This window comes from Anopheles darlingi, chromosome 2, assembly GCF_943734745.1.
Source record: "Anopheles darlingi chromosome 2, idAnoDarlMG_H_01, whole genome shotgun sequence".
Taxonomy (NCBI): domain Eukaryota; kingdom Metazoa; phylum Arthropoda; class Insecta; order Diptera; family Culicidae; genus Anopheles; species Anopheles darlingi.
This window is the reverse complement of record NC_064874.1, coordinates 64658118-64669029: the sequence shown is the minus strand read 5'-3', so window position 1 is coordinate 64669029 and position 10912 is coordinate 64658118. Positions and strand designations below refer to the sequence as shown.

The window sequence follows — 10912 nt, the reverse complement described above, 5'->3', positions numbered from 1 at the left end:
AAACAACGTCATCTGAAAGAGAGTTTATATGGTTTATGTACATACGAGTTGCCAAGAGAACAGACCACCATACCACAATGTCTGATAAGAAGAATGCCCGAACGATGTATCCATTGCCACAAATTGCCAACCACAATGTTCACCATGTTGCATTATCTCCAAAATGTGTCGTTGAATTGGTTTTAAACTGCTCGAATTCGTCGAGAACAATACACCAACCAGTGAACGATATCCATGACATCCACTCTTAAACAGTACAAACAAAGAAACAAAAGTATTATCATCCTTGGCATGAGGATTGCCATATGAGAGCACAAGGAACAAAAAGCAAAGCGAGCATCGGCTAAAGTGGCAGTCACACTACAGTTTTCAAACGGAGAAGAGCCTCGCTATTGTGGACAGGGTTCCTAATCATGTATCCCATTCTGTGGATCCTTCTGTTAGCCATTGTTGCTCCAACAAAAAGTTTAAACCAAACAGGTTTGCCTGAAAGCTTGGACTCATCAAATGGATTCGTGTTTGAGATGCTGATGAACAAGCTGGAAAACATACAGCGTGATATTCAAGTGCTTCAAGACTCCCAGAAGGACATCAAACGGGACCAGGAGGAGCTCCGCACTGTGGTCTTGAGCAAGCTGAACGAAAAGCACCAAATTAACGGCTCGATAAAGAAGGATTGCATTCCAACGGCACAGGAAACAACTGAAGAAAGTATACCGACAACGACTACTAAATTTTATAATCTGCTATTAAATGCAACATCATACCGATCGTGCGAAGATGCGCCAATCAATTCCTCCGGAAAGTATCTCATACAACCGATTGGATCGGAAAGTGAGCCCTTCCTGGCGTACTGCGACCAGGGCGTGCTTGGTGGAGGTTGGCTAGTGATACAGTACCGCTTCGATGGATCCGTCGACTTTCTACGCAACTGGAATGACTACCGGAACGGATTCGGTCGCGTAGGGAAAGAGCATTGGCTCGGATTGGAGCGGATACATCAGCTTACATCTACACAGCCCTACGAGCTGCTTATCGAACTGAAAGACATTGCGCAAAAGAAAATATATGCCAGGTATGACGCGTTCGAGGTTGCGGGTGAAGACGACGAGTACCAATTGAAAACTCTGGGTGCGTTCAGTGGACCGATGAGCGATTCGTTGAGATATCACCAGGGCATGAAGTTTTCAACGATTGATCGCGATAACGATGAACATCCGAAAGGTAACTGTGCCGTGAATCATAAAGGTGGCTGGTGGTTCAATGCGTGCTACCATTCGAATCTCAATGGAATCTTTAAGAATAATGGCACCCACTATCAAACCATGACTTGGGGTACTGTCGCCTTTTTCGAAGGCAGAAGTTACTCCAGAATGATGATTCGGCCATTGAGGTAAACTCATATGCAGAATCTTCTTCCATCTATGCTAAGTATTGGTTATAGCAACTACATATTTGGTGCGGATCTGCATAAAGGTTCTTCGGTGTAAAACGATCAAAGTAGTCTATTATCTGATCTAAACATATCCCAATAGTATTGTATAAAATCCAAATTATAATATCATACTCCGATGGTCAGATCATTTGAGAATGGTATCCAAATACTTATTCTGCAAATAAAACGAAAGATTTTATTTAATCTACCTATATACGTCCTTCCTTATGTCCATAAAAAGTTCTACATAGATCCTAGATAATCGAAGGTTATATCCTGGAAAAGATGATACCCTCCCCTGGGTTTATTTGGGGATTGCTTTCTCTCTATTTACCATCCGACACTATGGCCACGATCTGGCCAACAACAACCGTTATGTATTCTTCTTTGCGTCACAATATTTCTCGATCGGTGACACCCTTGTCGTCCGGAGCTAGCCTGGTCAGCAGTCAGCAACTCATCACCGGATAAGGGACCTTACGGTTCCTTACCACCACCTCTCACTACCATCCCTTGGGGTTCCTCGACCCTCGACGCTCGTGGCATACCACCAGCCCGAAACCATTTGTTTAATTTTCCGCTCGATTTGTACTCGTTCATCATGCGCCATAATGGTTCGGGATGGAGTGATTGAAACAAATGGCCGTTACTAGCACAAGCAGCGAAACACAAGGGATGGGCCATGTGGAGGTAGGCACGTGGCGTAGTAGGCTACCCAAAGTCGCACACAAACACACATACACAAACACACAAACACCCAGGAACACTGGTACAGCCTGGTGAGAGGATCAATTAATTTTCGCTTCTGTTTCACTTACTGGTTTCCAGTGGCAGTGGCGCGAACACCGGAGGTCACCACCACTGGAAGGGAAGGAGAAGCAACAGCACGAAGCGAGGAAGGAGGGTGCAGAAGTCGAAAAACCAATATTTGATTACTTTCCATTCCTTGCGACAAACGATCTCATGCTGCTGCTGTTGCTGCTGCCTGTATCCTGCCGGCGTCGTTGCTCGACCGTTTCATCTGGCGGCATCTCGTCGTATCATCTCTCTACAACAGACACAGGCTGACAACATGGCGCTACGATGCGTCATCGTGATGGAGGACAACAGCAGGGCCAGAACCAGAGACAGAGTGTGAGAGAGAAACAGGGAAAGGGAAGACAAACTGCTTCCGATGCCGCACAGAATAGAGAAGGTTCGCTGCTGCTGCTGCTGCTGCTGTTGCTGCTTCTGTATCTGCTCGTAAATTACCGTCATTAAAAATGAAACTTTTTTTTCCGCTTCCTTCATCTAGACCGCGACCTTGCTCGATAACCAGCGCTTGGGGACACCATCACACCAGCATCGCACAAGCAAATCGATAATCATGAGCCTGGCGTGAAAATCGCTTCTTTGAAAGTAGACAGTATTGCTGATGAGGCCTATAACCGACCTCGGCCAAGCTTCTGAGAACTATCCTTTCGAGATGACCTCTACAGTAACAACGCTCTACAGGACGGAGACGAACAAATCAAACATGCAGCGTCGCCGGTTCTGGCATCCATGTTGGTGCGCCGGGAGCTTGTGGTGCGAGGTCAACCCTAGGCCAACCAACTGTTAATTAATGGGTCCTTGAAGAAAGTTTCCGCCTAGCCGACGGTCCGCCATTGTGTTGGTTTGGTCGGTCGGTCACCGCAACTTTGGCTCGAAATCCCGGTACCCAGTGGACTCTTCTTCGCTTCGCTCTTTATCATGATTACGGCCTAAAAGGATGGCCTAAAAGTGAGGCTTTCTCGCGCTTAGTTGACTTGCGCCCATTGCCAACCCCAAGCTCGAGCTCCTGCAATGAATCTTTGGCTGGGATTGTTGTGTAGCGATACAACATTTCAAAGCATCTTCTCGCAAACAAAGAACCGAACCGGAATCAGTATCGAGAGCAAGTATCAGGCACGATTAACCGACCAACGAGGACCGAAGCACTTTAATGGCAGAAGTCGAAGCTACAAGTTCTTCATGGTACCTCATAGTGTAAGCTCCTTCAACGGCGAGTAGTGGACCTGTTTAGTCTCAATTAGTTACTAAACAAAATGACCACAAATGACACCGTTCCATGGCCACAGGGCTGCTTGAAGGACCCAAGAAGATTAATTTCACCGTCGCTCCTTATAGCGACTGCCGTTGGTAAGGGTAAAGATTAACTTCCATTTCGATAAAGGCACTGCGGAACCCGGGAAGCGTTTTTCTACCCCAAAAATTGAATTGCTTTAAAGTTGCATACGAAGGAACGTGCCTCCGAAGTGGATTGTCCGTAATGTTGATTTAGGATGATGCTGGGCAGCTTTACCCAAAATGGGATTCAAAGGAAAGCACCCACCCTTTAAGCTACCAGGAAGGAGAGAAAAATTAAATTTACATTCACTCCGAGCTGTGCTCCGATCTCCCAATCTCAATAACATTTCCACTGAAGCATCCCCCTTCCGGTGACCGAAAGTTAAATAATGCTCTCGCAGGTTGAATTTCAAAACTCATCGATTACTCCGTTTCCTAGATTTGGGTTTCGACTCGATGAGCGTAGAGCGTAGTACCGGGAATTCGTGGCAAGCAATATTCAGTAATGCGAGCAGTTTTCATTTCATCGATCCAGCATCAATCCACCGAACCGCATGACATCCTAACGGAACGAACGTGCTGTCAGGTCTTGTGAAGTCGGGTCCGCGATAGGTAAAGTTGGTATCCCGCGATATCCGATACCGATACCACTTCAGCGGTGCGTCTGTTTGATTTGAAACCAGCATGCTCTCATGCTAGCAGCTCGCGGCTACGCGTTTATATGTGTGCGTGTGTATATATATTTTACAAATCATTAATAGCGGGCTTTTCGGCGGAAGCCCCGGCTTTTAGCAAGGTCGTCAGCGAAAAAAGGGGCTTCGCAAGGGTTGGGGAAAAGGGCAAAGAGTTGAACGAGGGAAGCAAATGGAATGTGGAGCTTTTGGAGCAATGTTTACCGAGCACATCAAACGATTCCGTCGTTTTTGGGCGAGCGGTGCGAGAGTGTTAGGTGCGAGAGTGGCAGCGTGAGGGTCGCCGTCGTTGTCGTCGTCGATGAAGCTTTTGATGCTGATGAAGTCGGAAAGTAACAAAGTGGTTGCCGGAAAATTCCACGCAAAGTGACAAAGCCTGTAACGTATTGGTTTATTCTTCTTCAATACTGTTAACTTACTAACCGCCTGGTTGCTCTGCCTTATATATATATTTCTAGCATAGCAACCAAAGTGGACTATGATATATAACACTACTCCCCCCTTAATTTCGAGGCTTCCGTACAGCGCGACCGTATCTAGTGTAGTATGTAGTATTTTCTATTGGAGGTTCCTCTTCGGTTAACACATTTCGGGGATCCTCTTCGGTTAAAACATTTCGGGGATCCTCTTCGGTTAAAACATTTCCAGGTGTTTGTTCATCGTCAAAAAACTCAATCGGATGTTTTTTTAGTTGATGGCTTCTTCGCTTAATAATTCCAAATTCTGTTTTACATTCGTACAATACCATTCCTAAACGTTTTGTTATGATAGCTTTCATCCATGCTATCGTATTAGGTAATCGGTAATCTCTTGCAAAAACCACTTCGCCAACTTCGAAATTCATACTGAGTTTCTGAGATTGATCATCTAAATCTTGCAGTCGCTTAACACCTGCTTTAAGGCCATCAAATCTAATTTTCATTTCCCTTTTGAACATTAGTTTGAACGGGCTTTCATTAGTTGTCGCATGTTTTGTAGCCCGATACATTTCCAGAAAATTCCATAAATTACGATGAACGCCTTTTCCATGATTAGCTGGATCTATTGCTGATTTCGACAATGCAGTTTTGACTGTTTTTACCGCATTTTCTGCAGCACCATTTGAAAACGGACTGTAAGGCGCTGTTGTTAAATGCCTTATTCCTCTTTCAGCACAAAAACTTTTGAACTCCTCTGAAGTAAACGCAGTACCGTTGTCGGAGATCAATGTTGAAATGGATCCAAAACGGGATATATATTCGCACAGCTTTTCGATAGTTTCACGCGATGTTAGCGTTCGCACTGGAAAAACTTCGATCCATTTGCTATAACTATCGACGGTGACGAAATAATCTGCTCCCTTGAACTTAAAATGGTCTATGTGAACTCGATCACCAGGTTCGTTCGTAAGCCGCCAAGGTGATAAACAATCGGTCTTCTGAGGGAGAATTTTGATACATGTTTCGCATCTTTTTCCGATTTCTTCAATCTCCTTATCCATAGACGGCCACCAGAAATACGCACGAGCTAAACTCTTCATTTTCACTATTCCAAGATGAGCAGAATGTAGCTCCTGAAGTATGCTCCTACGCAATTTAGAAGGTACAACAATGCGGTATCCCCAAAGTAGAACACCTTCTTCTACACTTAGCTCTTCTCTTTTTGAATGGAATTTCTTGACTTCTTCTTCTGGAATATTCTGAGGCCAACCAGATTTCAAATATTCGATTATACGACTTATGATAATGTCCCGACGACTTTCAATCACCAGTTGTTTTCGTTCAACTAACGAACGAGTCGCAGATTCAATAAAACTAATGAAATTCGACGGTTCTTCTTCGAGTTCTGCATAATCCGTATCATCTTCAGTCGCATTTAATGGAAAACGAGATAGGAAATCTGCTGCCGTATTATCCATTCCTTTAACATGCTGGATCTCATAATCGAAATTTGTTAAAAATACAGCCCAGCGTTGTAAACGTCTAGCGGCTGTTTCAGGAACTCCTTTTGTGCTAAATAAACCAATCAATGGCTTGTGATCGGTTATAAGTATAAAATGTCGTCCAGCCAAATAATTATAGAATTTCTTGATTCCATAATATATCGCCAATGCTTCTCGATCAATGGTTGAGTAATTATTTTCGTGTTTCTTGAATACTCTTGAACAAAATGATATAGGACGTTCACTCTTATCCGGAAAAACATGTGTGATCACTGCACCAACTCCAGCATTCGACGCATCACAATAGAGTTTAATCGGAAGACTTCGATCATAGTGAGCCAAAACAGATTCTCCAGAAATAAGCTTTTTCGCATTTTCAAACGCCTGCTGTTGTCTTTCTGTCCAAGCGAAGTCAACACCATCCTTCAGCAGATCATATAAAGGTTGCAGGTTGGATGCCAAATTGGAGCAAAATTTACCGTAGTAATTTACCAAACCAACAAATGACCGAACTTCTTTGATATTTGATGGTCTTGCTACATTAAGGATGGCTTTTACCTTATCAGGATCCTTGTGTAAACCATCTTTGTCAATACGATGCCCAAGGAATTTCACCTCTGTCTTGAAAAATTCACATTTTTGTCTGTTCAGTAACAGACCGTTGTCCTTCAACCGCTGCAAAACTCGATCCAAATTATTCAAATGTTCTTCCGTGTTAGAACCAGTTACCATCACATCGTCCAGATAAATAACTGTTCCATGACATCCTTGCAAAACCTTCTCCAGAGTAGCTTGAAAAATGGAACATGCTGTCTTCGTTCCAAAAGGCAAACGATTCATAAGGAATATTCCTCGATGAGTGCTCCAAGCCAAAAGCGTACGTGCTTCTTCATCTAATTCCAATTGATTATAGGCATTTTTGAGATCTAACTTCGAAAAATGTTGACCACCTTGCAATGCCGCAAAAATCTCATCAATAATTGGTAATGGATGATGGTAATCTTTCAAAAACGGATTTACTGTAACACGATAATCCGCACAAAGTCGAACAGACGAATCTTTCTTCAAAACAGGAACTAACGGAGTTCCCCATTCCGCATCTGCCGCCGATGCCTTAGTAATTATTCCGCTTTTTTCTAAACGATCCAATTCATCTTCTACCTTCTCCTTGAAAGCTAACGGAACTTTTCTGGGTTTGAAAAATTTTGGCACTGCTCCTTCGATCAAAGGTAGATGCACTTTCGTATTTTTCAAACAACCCAAGTCACCATTGAAAACTGATTCGTGCTTTTTCAAAATGTTTTCCAAGGTTTCTGAATTTACTTCGGGCACTGACAAAACGCAGAAATCTATCTTCAAACCCCATCTAGACATCGTTTGTCTTCCAAGCAATGGGTGTCGATTTCCATCGAAAACGAAAATTTCCTCCTTGGATACGTGATTTTTGAACTTCATTTCAGCCACAAACTTTCCAAGAGCACGGAAAACACTACCGTTATAGCACAAAAACTCTTCTTTCACATCGGTTTTTAACGTTTCGTAAGGAAATAGGTTGTCGAATAATGCTTTTGAAATTGCATTCACAGGGCTTCCGGTATCTACTTCAAATTCAATTGATCTCTTGTTTACGAAAACTTCTTGCAATACAGGCGGGAGATATTCGACGTTATTTAAACGTAAATGACTTATCTTTGGCGATTTCTGTTCATGTTTCTTTTCCGAGGAATAATTCTTGGCAGTGCACACTTTGCCCAAATGTCCTTTTTTCTTACAAAATTTGCAAACGTAATTTTTATACTGGCATTTTCGAAAATCGTGGTCTCCTTTTCCACAACTAAAACATTTCAGTTCTTCTTTCTTTGGCCTTTCAATCTTGGTATTTGCTTTTTTGAATTCGAAAAACTGTACCACGTTGTAAAAGAGTCGCTTCCTTTTTCATTGCCAATTTCACCAATTGATCGTAGGTTGCTGAGATTTCTTCTTCACAAATGCGATCAAAAACTGGACCACGGCGTAATCCCACTACGAACATGTTCTTAACCATTTCATTCAAATTTCCTCCAAACTCGCAACTGCTCGACAGCTTCTTTAAACGAGTTGCCCATTCCACGATTGTTTCGGTGTCCCCTTGACGCGCTTCAAAGAAAATCGAGCGTTCCCGAAAAACAACCACTGTCGGCATAAAGCGTTGCCGTAAAACACCACAGAGTTCATTAAACGTTTTTTCTTCTGGTTTTCTCGGAAAACACAGATCGCGCACGATTTGGTACACTTCGACGGAAACCGAAGTTAAAAGAAGGGCAGCTTGCTTTTCATCGTCGTCCAAATCGTACGCCACGAAGAATCTTTCCAGGCGCTCCTGGTAAATCGGCCAGGAATCTTCAATGTTGAACTCTGGTGGCTTATTCATTTTTCTCTCGTCGCCAATGTAACGTATTGGTTTATTCTTCTTCAATACTGTTAACTTACTAACCGCCTGGTTGCTCTGCCTTATATATATATTTCTAGCATAGCAACCAAAGTGGACTATGATATATAACAAAGCCTAATGCTTTTGGCATTTGGAAAGCGATGGATAAGCGGAACGCGTACCGCGATGGCTTTGCGGTTGGAAACATTTCCCTCAGACCCTCAAAAACCCCTAATGGAATGGTATAGGAAGTGGGAAGGGAATGTAGTCTTGTAGGTGTTGCTTAAAGGACTCTTTCGCGCGCGCTTGAATTCGGTTAAAGAACAGGAGAGTTCATTACACGTCGAGGCTGAGCAGACGATGGTTTTTGATGGTCGGTTTCAAGCTGTATTTTTTCATTTCATTTCCCGTCGAAACAGCGGTAATTTCCTGGTGGAAAGAAGGTGAACCGGTATAGCAGCCGCTGTCGGTCCACCGGTTTTTTTTTTCTTGCGGCGTCCGAATTATAACCGGAAATTACATTCTGCATCCGGAACGTCGCTTAAAGAAGGGACTTGTATGTAATTCAAGGATCAAAACTTACGCAACAGCTTAAAAAAATACCTGAGAGTTGTTTCTTCTCGAGATTTTAATGCAATTAATAACAAATCATCGACAGTCAGCAAACGTATCCTCTCACTCTTCAGCCGACATTTCGCGAAGGAACTTATTTCTTTCAAAGTAGATTATTTAAAAGGATCATTACCACGGATTATGTCTGAAACATACAAGAGACAGTTTTAAAATTGTGATGTTTTACATTCAAATCGAAATCTAGAAAATCGTGAACTACGCAACGCTTCTTGCTTATTTGCTGTAGAGTCTAAACTGTAATATAAAATGGCAACTCTGCGTTTATTTGAGAACGCATACCTCAAGAAACAGAACTACTTGATTGGACAATAGCTTTTAATATAAATGTAATGTGTTAAAATTGTAAAGGTAGAGCTAGATGATAAACATTAATGTTTTTCAACTATTTTATAAGGATGAAATTTATTTTCGATGAAAATAATAAAGAGAGTTTTTAAAATATTTAAAAATAAGTTCTCATTTCATCGTTTAGTGCTTGGTCGTTGACTACAAAGATAACAAATACAATATCCAAATCAAACACTCCTACAGCTAAGCATCTATCAATTCTACGGAATGCTGCCTAATTCCGAAACCATCGACAGCGAATTGAAATTACCACATGACCATCATGTGAGGTACCATCGAAGCATGATTGCATGATTATGAGGGTAAAGTGCCCATGTTCGACTACATGAGATACTTTGTAATCTAGTGCAAATGAGGACCAACGATGCGATTGGCAAACGATTTCCAGGAAGCTTTCCCAACACGCACTTTCCCGAAAAGCCACCGGAGCAATAGCGGTTAAGCTGTCTACCGCTATACCCTACCCTCGGCAGGACACGGTCACGAATAAAACGCCCGCACGTTCGTCCACATTGGTACGTTTGGGGTGGTGAAAATCAAAATTTAATTGGAAACACGTCATTTGAATACTGACGACCGGTCCTGGTTTGCCCGATACCCATGCCGGCGGTTCACCGGAAATTGAAGCAAGTGGAGCGCTGCCAATATCAATCAGACAATTTGGGTCTCTTTAGAAGTCAGTTCGTTGGTCGGTCGGTCACGTTCGTGTCGGGGTTTGGATGTAAATTAGCGGAGGTTGTTTCGACCGAGTGACTCCCGTTGGATCTGTGTGGTTACTAGAGGTTTTAATTAACTCTTCGAATGGAGGAGGCTGAAAAGTTGATGTACGATTGATTACATTTTGTTTAGTTTTAATATCACATCATGTTCTTTACTTGTTATGATATACAGTTTATGTTTTATCATCGTTCAAAATCAGTTGAAAAAAATCTTGTTTTGGAACGTTATTCTTTAAAGCTCTTTAGAACAAAACGCTACCTTCATATTTACAAGAAACATCTGAATAGAGCCAATGCCATTGTCCTGGCACCAACGTACGATGCCGCATTTCGTCAACTGCAAAGATAAACGGACCATTCTCATGGCAATAACAATCGACAATTGCGAAACACAATAGACTCCGGGGAACATCAAAACAACAACGATGCGCTGTCAGCGCACGGCTCGCTCGTTGGCGGTAGATGCTGTGGCCTCGTGAAACACTGCTCCGTGCTTGTAGGCATTTGTCGTATCAATTTGCATGTTTTGTGTTTCCTCTTCGCAGAATTCACTCGGCAGCAGCATCATCATCGTTGTCATCTGTTTGCAACGGTGAAACCATTGAACATTATGCCGGTCTCGCTGAGGCGCGTCTCCATTCACCGAGATCCACGTTATTTGCCATT

General features: G+C 42.7%; 1 protein-coding gene across 1 annotated transcript in view; it reads left to right on the top strand.

Annotated features, from left to right (window-relative positions):
• Positions 1–413: 413 nt before the first annotated feature.
• LOC125959450 (angiopoietin-related protein 1-like) overlaps positions 414–10912 on the top strand; it is a 35147-nt gene continuing 24648 nt past the window's right edge. Inside the window, exon 1 of the mRNA XM_049692273.1 lies at positions 414–1224. Within this exon, the coding sequence (XP_049548230.1) occupies positions 414–1224 (811 nt within the window). The remainder of the gene's footprint in view (positions 1225–10912) is intronic.